This window comes from Rhipicephalus microplus, chromosome 1 (assembly GCF_043290135.1).
Source record: "Rhipicephalus microplus isolate Deutch F79 chromosome 1, USDA_Rmic, whole genome shotgun sequence".
Taxonomy (NCBI): Eukaryota; Metazoa; Arthropoda; class Arachnida; order Ixodida; family Ixodidae; genus Rhipicephalus; species Rhipicephalus microplus.
This window is the reverse complement of record NC_134700.1, coordinates 94,799,122-94,811,662: the sequence shown is the minus strand read 5'-3', so window position 1 is coordinate 94,811,662 and position 12,541 is coordinate 94,799,122. Positions and strand designations below refer to the sequence as shown.

At 44.0% G+C, this 12,541-nt stretch overlaps 1 protein-coding gene across 1 annotated transcript in view; it reads left to right on the top strand.

Annotated features, from left to right (window-relative positions):
- The window catches only part of LOC142791013 (kelch-like protein 10), a 97,394-nt gene that overhangs the window by 22,267 nt on the left and 62,586 nt on the right, over positions 1-12,541 (top strand). The window contains exons 3-4 of the mRNA XM_075885407.1: positions 2,977-3,258; positions 4,157-4,349. Of these exons, the coding sequence (XP_075741522.1) occupies positions 2,977-3,258; positions 4,157-4,349 (475 nt within the window). The remainder of the gene's footprint in view (positions 1-2,976; positions 3,259-4,156; positions 4,350-12,541) is intronic.

The window sequence follows — 12,541 nt, the reverse complement described above, 5'->3', positions numbered from 1 at the left end:
TAAATACTAACAACACTATCGCTGAAGCTTTCTTTTGGTATTAGAAGGGTCTCTTCGCAGCCGCATTAGTAGATGTTACGAAGTTCAAGGACACTTTCTTGAGCCGGATGCCGCAATTATCCCTCGAAACGAAAGAAGCGTTAAAGAGGTCTATAACCGTTTCTGAAATTGAATATTGCAATAGATAGTCCCCCCGCTGGGAAGTCGCCGGGGCCTGATGGTCTCGGTGCAATGTGGTATAAAGCTTTTAAAACAGAAGTTTCACCAGTGTTACAAGCTGTGTTCAAGGGAGCCTACGCAATCAAAGAGTTACCACCTTCATTTGCCGAGACGCACACTATTCTAATAACTAAGATGGATGACAAAGCAAAATTAGAAATAGTTTCCTCATATAGGCCCATTTCGCTAACCAACACTGACTACAAAATACTCTTGAAAGTATTGGCAGGTAGATTGCAGTCCGTAATCACCGGAATAGTTGGGGAGCACCAAACGTGTGGCATCAAGGGGCGCTCAATATTGATGAACACACCCACAATGCGATGTGTCCTTGAGAGTTGCGATGCTTTTAATTCTCATGTTGCGATCCTCCAGCTTGATTAAGAAAAGGCTTTTGACTGCGTTCCGCAAGATGTGTTATTCTCCATACTTGAACATGTCAATGTCGGATCAGTGATTACAGAGGGCATAGTTTTGGCGTATAAGAACTCTACTACACGACTAATTATTAACAAGATCCTGGGGTCTCCCATTAGGCTGGAACGTTCTGTACGCCAGGGATGTCCGACAAGTCCACTCTGGCTTGCATTGTACATACAGAGCTTATGCTTGGCCATAATAGACAACGAGACCATCCGTGGTTTCAGACTGCTTGACACCGAGGTAAAGGTTTTGGCATACGCTAATGATGTAGCAGTGTGTTGCACCACCAAAGAGAGTGTACAAGAGACAGTTGCCGTTGTTAAAAATTTTGGAGAAATTACAGGAAGTCGGGTTAATTGGGGGAAGTGTCTGGGGTTGTGGCACGGAGACTGGACATCAACCCCAGACACCTATGCTAACGTTCACTGGTTTAATACTCCAGTAAAATATCTAGGCGTGCCTTTCCAGCACTACAAAGACACCAATGATTACTGGACTGAACAAATAAAAGAAACGCGCGAAAGGACAGCGCAGTGGAATGGCAACTGTCTCTCAATGATTGCCAGAGCCACAGTATGCAACATATTTTTAATGAGCAAATTATGGTATGTGATGCAGGTTTTGTGTTGCTCACGGGTGCATGTGCAAAAGCTGCATAGAATATTTGCTGTGTTTATATGGGGGTCTACATGGGAAAAATGTAGTAGGACAAATCTGTTCCGAAAAGTAAAACAGGGGGGACTAAGCCTGTCGCATCTGTTAGTGCGACAACTAGTTAATCGTTTTATTTTCTTTCGAGATATTCAACACCCCTTCTTAAGAATAGTATGCCAGTTACGCCTTTGTCGTGTTCTGCCTAACTTTGTGGTTAGCACCGCAAGCCTGCCGGAAGCTACGCGAGGTTTCTTTAAAGAAGTTGCAGACAGTGTCCGGTTCTTGTCAGTTTGGTTTTCCAATGAATACCTTTCTTCGGTCGGGCGAAAGAAATTGCATAAAGACATATGCGACATGATTTTTCCAGTTCCTATGTATAGGTTAATTAATAGCGGGGGAGAAGGCAATGATGTCCTGAAACATGGTTATAAAATGAAAATACAGCGTATTGCAAAAACCTTTTTTTAAATTACACTCCGGAACACTACCGATTAAGACTTTTTTAGAAGATAGAGGAGTTTATATGCCATGGGGTTCGCACTGTTTGATCTGCCGAAAGCCGGAGACAATAGATCACGTTTTTCTGCATTGTTGGGAAGGGGTATACTTCTGGGATGTTTTACAGAGAACTCTAAAAAAGGAACTCCCCTTACATTCACTGGGTATTAGGTTTTTAACAGTAGAAAAAGAGGAGGGGCTGCCTTTTGATCTCATAATGCTGCTTGGCCTCCATTGTCTATGGCGGGCAAGAATGGCCGGTTACTACTGTGACCCTGACAGGCGGCCAGCCCGTATACTGTTCCGCGAAAGCATTGCTCAGTACATTGATATACTCAAACAACAAGATTTTGTTCCGGAATGGCTCAACAGGGTCGAACCCCTGGTGAACCTGAAGGAATTTTAGCACTGTAATCACTGATAGTTCCGCGGCTGTTTTGTCATCACTTCTGTTTGTATGTTACTCTTCACAGTGAATTATATTGATGTGTGCACCTTGTGCGAAACCGGTAATAAAAAAAAAAACATTGTGGCTTCGTGGTAGGACATTTTCTTGCCACGCAAACGGCCCGGGCTCAATCCTCAATGAAATTCAAAAATTTTGTTCCTTTTTTAAGTTGTCTCTTTTTTTATTTTTCGCTCACGAACGATTTTTCCCTTATAACGAATGATCTCGACTGCAACGGCGGAATCTCTGCGACACAAGCCCTCTAATGCTATCGCGTTAAAACAAAAACTAACATTCGAGTATGCAAACATGCGTTTCTCGTGTCGGCCTGATGTGTACGCGGGAGATCACGCCACTCAGAGGATGCATCGCGGGCATCCTCAAGGGTAGTAATCACACGCTTGGTAGTAATCACACTTCAAATATTCTAGGCACTGTAATCGTGTGCCGTTACCTTAGATAACATCGCACCAATACTTATGACGTCACAAATTGCGACCTGGACGTTGTGATAAGGATAGAATATGTGACGTCAGCGCGGGATGATGGTCCCATCACTCGTTAGCGACGCCGTGGGACGGTCGCCGCCGATGGTCAAATTTATAGTTTCATGTGGCGTATCAAGCTTTCGCCCTAATAACTGACAGTACACTTTTCAGATAGTCTTTATCACTCTGCACGCATGAAGGACCGTTTCTTGGAGGATCCTTTTAATGTTCTCGCCATATGCGTAGCTACCTGATGGAGCACTTCGTCGAGGTGGCCAAGCGTAGCGAAGAGTTCCTGCGTTTGGACGTGGACGAGATGATGGCCATTTTGTCGGACGAAAATCTGAACGTCGCCAAGGAGGAGAGCGTGTGGAAAGCCACACTCCGCTGGATCGAGTTTGACCCGGGTAGCCGCACTCGCCACATGGCGCGCCTGTTCGAGTGCGTGCGCACGGGGCTAGTGGCCACCGACTACTTCGTGGAGAAGATCAAGACGCACAAGTACATCATCGACGACGACGGCTGCAAGTCAGTGCCATGCGGAGTGCTTTTGTGTCTGTTTTTCGGAATTTTTTTATTGGCGTATCATGGCCTCAAAAAAAGATTCGATAAAGAAAGCTCAAAACTTATGATCCCTTCGTCTACCGCTGTTTTTTTTCTTCCTTCCTTGCTTTTTTTTTCTTTATACTTTCTTCCTTCCTCTTTTTGCGGATATCTCGACCACCCGGAGCTCTTTTACTGGAGCCTGACTCTACAAGGGTTCTAGCATTTCTAGCATTTTATAAATGGGCCTCCAGCACTTCGCTTCCATCCTATTGCGCCCACTTTGCCCGAGATTAAACCTGCGATTTCAGATTCAGATACACTTGCATAGTGTCAGACACATTTTCCTAGAAGCACAGGTTTGTTACCTGTGTTCACGATCTTGCGTCATCGTCTTCTTGAAAACAGTGAAACGTTGTAATTTCTTCTTTCCTACAGATTAACATAGTTTTGGCGCTCAGAGAAGTCTTTGAACATTCATATTGTACGAGCTTCTTCTAGTGGCTGTACGATAAATTCGCAATCTATATAATAGTTAGTCAACGATCCCCAACGGGAAACTTCATGTTGGCCCTGGACCTGCTGCTTCTAGGCGCACTCACACTTAGCGAGCACTTCATTGAATTAGTGAATAATCATGTATGTGTTCAAAGTGATATTGGAGCATGATGATCCGATAAATTACCCCGGCTTACAGTATTCTCCAACATATATATTCCCCACTTGCGTACATAAAGTTAAGGAGTCTCCTTGGCCATGCATTTCTTTCTCCTGAACCCCCAGTCCCTCATTTGCCATTTGCCGCATTCACTCCAGGAGTACGCGAATTTTACGTAGACCTTACTGTTGTGCCTTTTTTGTGTGCGACTGCGTCGGCGTGCAGGCCTCGAGTGACGCAGACGCTGCGCTTCCTGTACGACCTGGACGTGGTGGTGCACAACAGCGAAGTGCCGACGCCCGTATTCGCGCGACCGCGCATACCGCACGAGGTGATGTTTGTCATTGGGGGTTGGATGGCTGGAGCGCCGACCAGCTTCATCGAGAGCTACGACACCAAAGCTGACAGGTGGATTAAGGTGAGCGCTGCCACCAGTACAATTGCGACCACAGCTCGAAACTAGAGGGGGGTAGCTGGGCAGACAAGTAGACCTTTAACGTATGTATGCGATGCCGAAAAAAACGAATTTGAAGACAGGGGGGCATGAGTCACCCACTGGCTACGCAACTGCTTGAAACGCTGCTGCGTAGGTTCAACAATGCCACGTGGGCTGCCTCATGGCGGACAGAAATAGTCTGGAGGTTGGAGCACGTGATTCCACTAGGCTGGGCAGCCAATCTCTGCTGACACCACCCCTCCTGACCAATGCTCGGGGCCCCGTGGGTGCGATTAGGTCCGCGCCACTCCCAAAACGAACACAACCAGAGTAAACTGACCAGTAGCTGTGTTTTGCTGTAACATGACGAAGACCTATGTCTCTGCTATATTTTATCATTAGGATTCAATATTTTCCATGGCAATGCTTCCAAATTTTTGTCTGTCTCCGGAACTGTCTTTTTTCACTTTCTACATACGACCACACTCCTTCTAAACACATACACGCACACACAACACTTTCCTTTGACATTTTTTAAAGGAAAACTTATCGTGGGTGTGTACGTAGTTGTAACCAAACTACTTTACATTCAGCACCCGAACCAACGGGTATAGCACAAATTAACCGGAGCATACTCCTAATCTTTGTGTTTTTAATAAATACTGCAGACCAGGAACTCTTCCAACCAGAAAATGTGCAAGAGGCAGGGTATAGGAAAAAAATACATGTGATAACGTACGAATATACAGAAGAAAATAGAATCAAAACAGCTGCTAACGGCATGCAGAAAAGATAATATGGCTAAATAGTACATAAAATTAAACGTTACAAATACTAACAGAGCATACAGACCTCTGTGCTACAGAAAACTGGGTAAGTTAGGCAGATCCAATGTTATACACTACGCGGGAAAAAGAAAGACAGAAATGCGTTGGTTTTAGCAAAATATGAGCTCAAAGAATGGGCGTGATGGATAAGTGTGTACCTAGTGGAGCGAGGAGGTACATTTGCACGCGGATCAAGAGCTAACTTATGACTAACAAGAAGAAACATAAAGCGTTGTAATGTTGTTGGCTGTATATTACTCAATTGCTCAGTTCGTAATTTTAAACTTACATTAGGGAAACTGAACAACCCTTCTTTGTACTTCTTCAAGTTTATCTGTTAGTTTTGTGAAACGGGTTTAGTAAACTAGTGTACTCTAGTTTTGGTCTTGTGTGCGTAAAGTAACTATGTAGTTTAATGTTATCAGGAGAATTTCTGAGCTTATACAAACAGAACTTACGGAATGCTGCAGAGCCGCGTTGTCTATTTGTAAGTTACAAGATAGCTCTTTAGTTTTAACTATGCCTATAGATATTTCTCTTTTTTTACCTGCTGTAGTAATAATGAGCTGAGGTATAATTAAAATGAAGACGTGCTTTTGAGCAAGTTTAACGAAGATAAACAGTATTTAGTGCGTTTGGTGCCATATGATTGCAATTACACCAGTTGAATATGTATTTAGGACTTAAGTTGTAGTTCTGTGGATCATTAGAACAAGAAACTTCACGAAAGAGCACACAATCTTCTGCGAGTAGTCTGCTTTGTCTTTCTGGTAGTACTGCACTTACAATGTCATTTACACAAAGTGAAAATATTAGCTGCCCCAGAACACTGCCTTTGTAGCACGTCTACATTATGGGAAATCTCGATTTTTTCCCATTTTCTGACACAAACTGTGAACGTTCTGTTAAATAGATTCACATCCAGGTAATGAATATGTCGGGTAGAATGATGTCTTGGAGTTTTGTACTTTGTTTGCGGTGGATAACTTCTAAATGGCTTACTAATATCCAGGAACATGACTTCCATTTCATTATTTTGATCTACAGTCTCTGGAAATGAATGAACTAGAGTTACGGTTGACCGACCTTTTCCAAAGTGATGCTCCGAGTAATTTAATATCGGAAACATGCAGCACATACAAGTGGGGCCACATTCCACTACATGGATGGATGGATAGATGTATCCGGCTGTGCCCTTTAGATCGGATGGTGGCTCACGCTACCTTGCTATAAAACTAAGTACTATCACTGCGTGTTTAAGAATTGAATTTCAATCACGTCTCGACTCTAGCCACCAATCAGATAGCCACCTTCTGGTTATTTCTACTCATTTAAAGTTCATTTTACCTTTACTGTCAATAAAACCCAATGCATGCAAATATTTGGCGCCATTATCTTCGACTATAGGGCGGAGGCCTTCACAGAACAGGATCAAATGATCAGCCGTTTCCTCCTCCTTCCACACGCACTACATATCGTGTCTGTGCCTTCGTATTTCACTTGGTACGTCTTGGTCAGCAATACTCTCGTTCTAGCCTCGAAGAGCAGAGAACTACCCAGCGATTCATCGTAGATATTTTCCCTTGCAATCTCCTGCTTAAAAGTTCGATAGGTCTCCAGTGATGATTTTGAAAGCATTTCCATCTTCCACATGTCCCTCTCTGTTTCCTTCACCTTCTTCTTAACCAATGTTTCCTTTTGGCTTGGTATTCTGCTGTTGTCTAAATACTTGCGTGAGAATTTTCGAGTTCGTTTCCTCCATTTAGTATAGACATTCTTAATGTACAAGTAACTGAAGACTTTCCTGGCCCAACGCTCCTCTAAGATTTTCCTCAATCACTTCTCCAATTCTATCTTGCTGCTAGCCCCCCTGCTCTCAAACGATGTACATCCCATGCCTCCCTGTACCCCCTGATTTGGGATATTTCCGTGTGCTCCCAAAGCAAGTCTACCTGTACCACGTTGTTCAATTTCCAATCTTGCTTAAACTGCTGATTTCATGCACAAGACCGAATTGCCGAACGTCAAACCCGAGACCATCACACCTTTCCAAATCCCCCTCACAACATCATACATATTGTAGTTCCACAATGTTCTATTTTTCATTACAGCTGCATTCCTGGTGCCCTTAGTCATTACGTATCTTTCGTGCTCCCTTAGATACTCAGCCTCGTTATTTATCTATACGCCCTAATATTTGTATTTATGCACTATTTCTAGCGTGACTTCCTGTATCTCACGCTCACTGCCTTTGGTATCATTGGAAATCATGATTGCTGATATTTCCCTGCTGAACTTCAAAGTTCACCTATCTCCCTCATTACCACAAATAAGCCTTGTTGTCGGCTTTTAATACTATATCATCTGCACACATTAATGCTCGCACATACTGTTCAATGTGTTTTCCTTGCTTGGCAAAAGAGAGGATGAAGCTGAGATGACTTACATCTAATTTGGTTTCTAGTCCCTGGAGATACAGCATAAATAACAAAGGTGACAGGGGACATCCCTGTCGAAGCCCACGTTGTACTTGTATAGGTTCAGCTACCTGTTCTTCCCATTTGATAACTACCTTCTTATTTTTATAGGTATTCTTTAAAAGATTAGATATTCAATCTTTCACATCTAGTGTGTCCAGTATTCCTCACAAGACTTTTTGAATCGCACTATCGTAAGTTCCTTCGATATCTAGAAATGCCAGCCACAGGGGCGTGTGTTCTTTTTCCGCTATTTCAATACACTGCATCAATGAAAACAAATTGTCCTCCAACCTTCTTCGTTTACGGAACCCATTTTTTAGTTCTCCCAGCACCCCCTCATTCTCCACCCATGTCTGTAGTCTTTCCTTTAATATCTGCATCACCAGCCTTTAAACTACTGATGTCACTGTTATAAGACGGTAGTTGTTTAGGACGGCTTTGCCCCCCTTCCTTTTATAGATCATGCTCATCCTGCTTAGTTTCCACCCTTTATTGATTTGAGGCACGAGCTTCACCATCCATTATTGCTTTGCTCGTGCCTCTCTTATTGTTTGTCCAGAGTTTGGTCCTATTTTTTTTTATTAGCACGATTACGATGCCGTCAGGGCCTGTTCACGTGCTATTAGGAACCCTTTTTTCTGCCCTTTCCCACTCTCATTGTCTGAGTGGAGCCACTGAGCTAATTAGTCCATCCTCATCTGGTACGGTGCATGCAGCGTTTTCGGGATGTTTCAATTTTTCTATTATTGTATTTATATATATCATTGCCTCATCCCCTTCTAGTCTGGCCCCTTGAACTGTAGGTATAAACCTCAGTTTTATGCTTGTCTGATTACTCAGAGAATGGAGATGGTTCCAAAACTTTGCAGCCCACCTTCTTGTTTCTGTTCTTTTCTTCCGCCATTCATTGGGCCCTTTTTCTTCTAACCTTGTCACTGGTCATATCGGACACTTCTCTTCTGCAGCTCAAAAAGTTATCTCATTTAATTTTGACATCATCTACCGGTACGCCCCTCTGTTTAGCATACGTGTGTTACCTGGAAGCTTCCTGATGTCTTACTATGGCTCTCATAACTTCCTCCTTCCACGATCTCTTTGGTTTTTGTATGTTTTTCCCGGTTGATTTGACTGGATAATTTAGCAAACTCTAACTTAAACAATCTAGTTAGATTTGTGTACGTCCACTCTGTTTTAGTATCCTCGGTGAATATTTTCACAATCTCTTTAGTTGCTATTTCTATTTGCTTTTCTGAATAAATATTACCATGTGGTTGCTCGTAATGCCACCTTTCCAATTTTATTTCTCTTACAAACCTCAGCTTGACACGTTTGTGATCACTACCTAAGCTTCTTGACCCATATTAATCTATGTTCATTACTCTTAGCCGATCATACATAATATGGGACATTATTGCGTAATCTATCCTCGACATCAGCTTTCGTACCTATCATGTGATCTACCCTTCACATTTCTCGGTGCTGTTGCAAATGATTAAATCATGTCTTTCACACACATATATTAGCATTCTGGCGGTCGGGTCAGTATATCCACGATGCGCCACCAGCGCCTTGAAGGACGATTGACGGCCACTCCAGTGTTAACTGGCCTGCTACAAATCGTCGTCTCTCTGTCAGCTACACCTGTGTTGTATGCAAGTGCGGGTGCTCGAAGGTTATAGGTTTGATAAAACGGTTAGGCTTTCGCTGATTGATATGTGAAGTTTAACATCCCAGAACCCTTATACGATTATGAGCGACGCCGTAGTGTAGGGCTGCGGAAATTTCGACCATCTGGGGTTCTTCAACATGCACCCAAATCTTAGCACACGGGCCTACAGCATTTGCGCCTCCACCAGAAATGCAGCCACCACAGCCAGGACTTGATCCCGTGACCTGCGGGTCAGCAGCCGAGTACCTCAACCACTGCACTACCACTGCAAAGCCAGGCAGCCTTTTACAAAGTTAACAGTGTATGATTTAAGGGGCGAAGCTCCTTAGAGTGCGGGTCATTCCCGCCTCTGTTTGTATGTAGTATCAGTGCCCTTGAATACTTTCACTGTTCGTGAAGCTTTTGCCTAACTCTACGGGTGAACTTTGTGTGTTGCGAGTGGAGGCTGTGGGGCAGCGCTGCATCACCGGGCTCGGTGGGGTTAACTCTGGCGCCGGGCATCGGGCAGACCAGAAGGAAGCTGGCTGCTGGGGCCGCTGTCGGATCAGTGCGTCATATCGTACCACGCCATCGCGTAGTTTTTCACCGTAAGAATACTATTGTGCCTAGTATGCTGTGGCCGAAGATCGAGAAGCATGCCACATACCTGCTGGGTACCTGGTTGTCGATCCGACAGGAAAAGAAGTGACGAAAAAGTCTTTGAGTTCTCGCTGCCTACAGCGATCGGCAGGAAAAGTGGAGCACGCAATGACGCGACAACACACTGGTGGTTTCACACTTGATTCACCGTGTGTGCGCCTGTGCGAAAAGCACTTCGTTGAGAGTGACATTGTTCGCGTGGACCAGTGGCTAATCGGAGGTGTTGTTGTGAAGTCACCGCGCGACGTTCCGAAACTTTTGCCGACACTGTGCCGAGGATTTTCCACGGCCTCACAACGAATTTGTACAGTGCGAAGAAATTCAGAGCTCACCCGCCTACCAAGCGTCGACGAGAACCATCCGTGAGCTGGAGACTGTTGAGGCTGCATAGACACTGTGGATGAGCCCTTTTGACATAACTGCAATGGATAATGACGCATTTTACTGAAAGTGAGCATACGGCCGCCTCTTCCTCGTTCCATGCCAGTAAGTAATACAGAAGCTTGATAAGTTGAATGCTGACCGTTTTCGTTTATACAGGCACTGAGATGACAAAAAGTGTGGAGGTGATATGCTGAACAGGTGGAGATACATGCAGGTCTTTACAGCTTGAAAAAATCAAAGCGTCCATTTATTGCGATTAACAGACACTTTAGTGCTAGGAATAGATGTTTGCTACGGTTACGGTGCAAGATCGGTTGCACCACAATGCAATACAAAATTGCACAAGCTGTAAAAGCGTACAATTTTTTTTCATTATCAGTGAGCATGAGAAGATAATTTTTTTTTGCGTCACATGTTCACGCCTGCGGCGCGGGATGCAGTCACTCAATTTTGACATTTGAGAAGACATGGAAGGCTTTCGCCTTTACAGTAGCCACTCCAATGAAGGACAGGAGAAACACAGCATGAGTAAGCTACACAGCAGAGTCGAAGACCGAGAAACTACAGTGCACGGCCAGCCAAACTTCGAAAGCGCTAAGGCACCGCAGTCATTAATAAAGAAGAAAATCCGCGAAAAGGACACAAACGTCATATTAAGTGTCACTTAATCCCCATCACTTGCTAAATTAAAAGGACTGATTCATTCAAAGTGGCCATTGGTTTGTTACGTGCGAGGCAATTTTAAGGTGTACAACTTCGTATATAAAAAACACCGAATGTATAAACTGCTTCGATGGCTGGATGTGTGCTGTCAAAAGCTGCAACCACTGCACTTCCGTGACGCGTTAACGACCACCAGAGTTGTTGAAGAACTCTAGATTGTACACAAGTTTTTACTAGATGCTTCAGGAGAGAAAATGAGCATCATTTCATAGCAGTAACATATCTTACAGTGTAATCAGCATGTCGTCAAATTTGTTGCTTCAAGACCTCATTCAATGCTAAGTTTCACTGTATTAGAGCTTTCCCCAATATGCTTGAAGATAACATCACTCGGAAGCCGTATTCAACCTTTACAGCTATATTTATTACCGTTTCACAGCTCCGGCATGTGCCGTACAGCTGCAGCGCCGCGGCCGCTCCGATGCCCCGCCAGGGGTGAGGACACCCCTAGCAGTTGCTGCTGTCTCTATATCAAACTTTCGCCGAAGCTTCATGACTAGTAAAACTATTGAAGGATTATAGTATACGTCTGTAGCCACCAGTAGTGTATGAATCGCTCTACAGATGGCATTGTGTGTAGATGTCCTTGGAAATAATACTACTAGACGGCGTTAGTAGTCTTAGTATAGTTGGCGAACAGAAAGGATAGGTAGCGCTAACATAATAAGTTCCCAGCATATCCAAAGAGTGAATGATGATGAGTGGGGCGAAGCGTCAGTCCATTCGATGCGTGCTCTAAAGAGATAGGGGTGGATGGATGGACGGATGGATGGACGAACAGAGAAATAGACAGGAGGACGGACAAACGGACGCTTTGCCCCACTCGATCATCATCATTGACTCCATAGAAATGTTGTGCGAGTGTTTTCGAAAACCAGTACAAAAGGAAAAGGACATGATTTTAGGGAATAAATTGTGTTTTCAATGTGGCGTAGTACAGACGCACGACAGAGTGTTCTCGAAAAGGGTGGTTCCTGCGGCCGGCCGGCATAAAGCTCGCAGCAGAGGTCATAGCCATCGATGTGTGTAAACATGATATCTTGTAATATTGCCGCATTCCCTGCTTATTTTTCAGTAAATCGTGGCGTGTGTGTCTGAGTGCTGTTACACAACCGTTTCTTATGTGTGAAAGTAATACGCATACAGTTGCCGAACGGCACGAGTTGCATTTAGTAATGCGTAGAATTTCCGCGTAGTTTTCTGTGCAGTAGTGCAGCTCCGTTTCTTGCCGTTGATGGGGCTGCATGTTTCTTCGAGTAATTTGGCCACGTGCCAACTTTGTAGGCCTACATAGACACGGATCTGCACCCACCATAGTTCTTCATTAAAAATGCGTCAAAATCCTAATAAAGAATAGTGTAAAGCAAGGAGTCACAATCTCTCTAATCTTATTCACCGCGTGTTCACAGGCGGTTTTCACGGTTCTAGATTGGGAAGAGTTAAGAGTAAGAG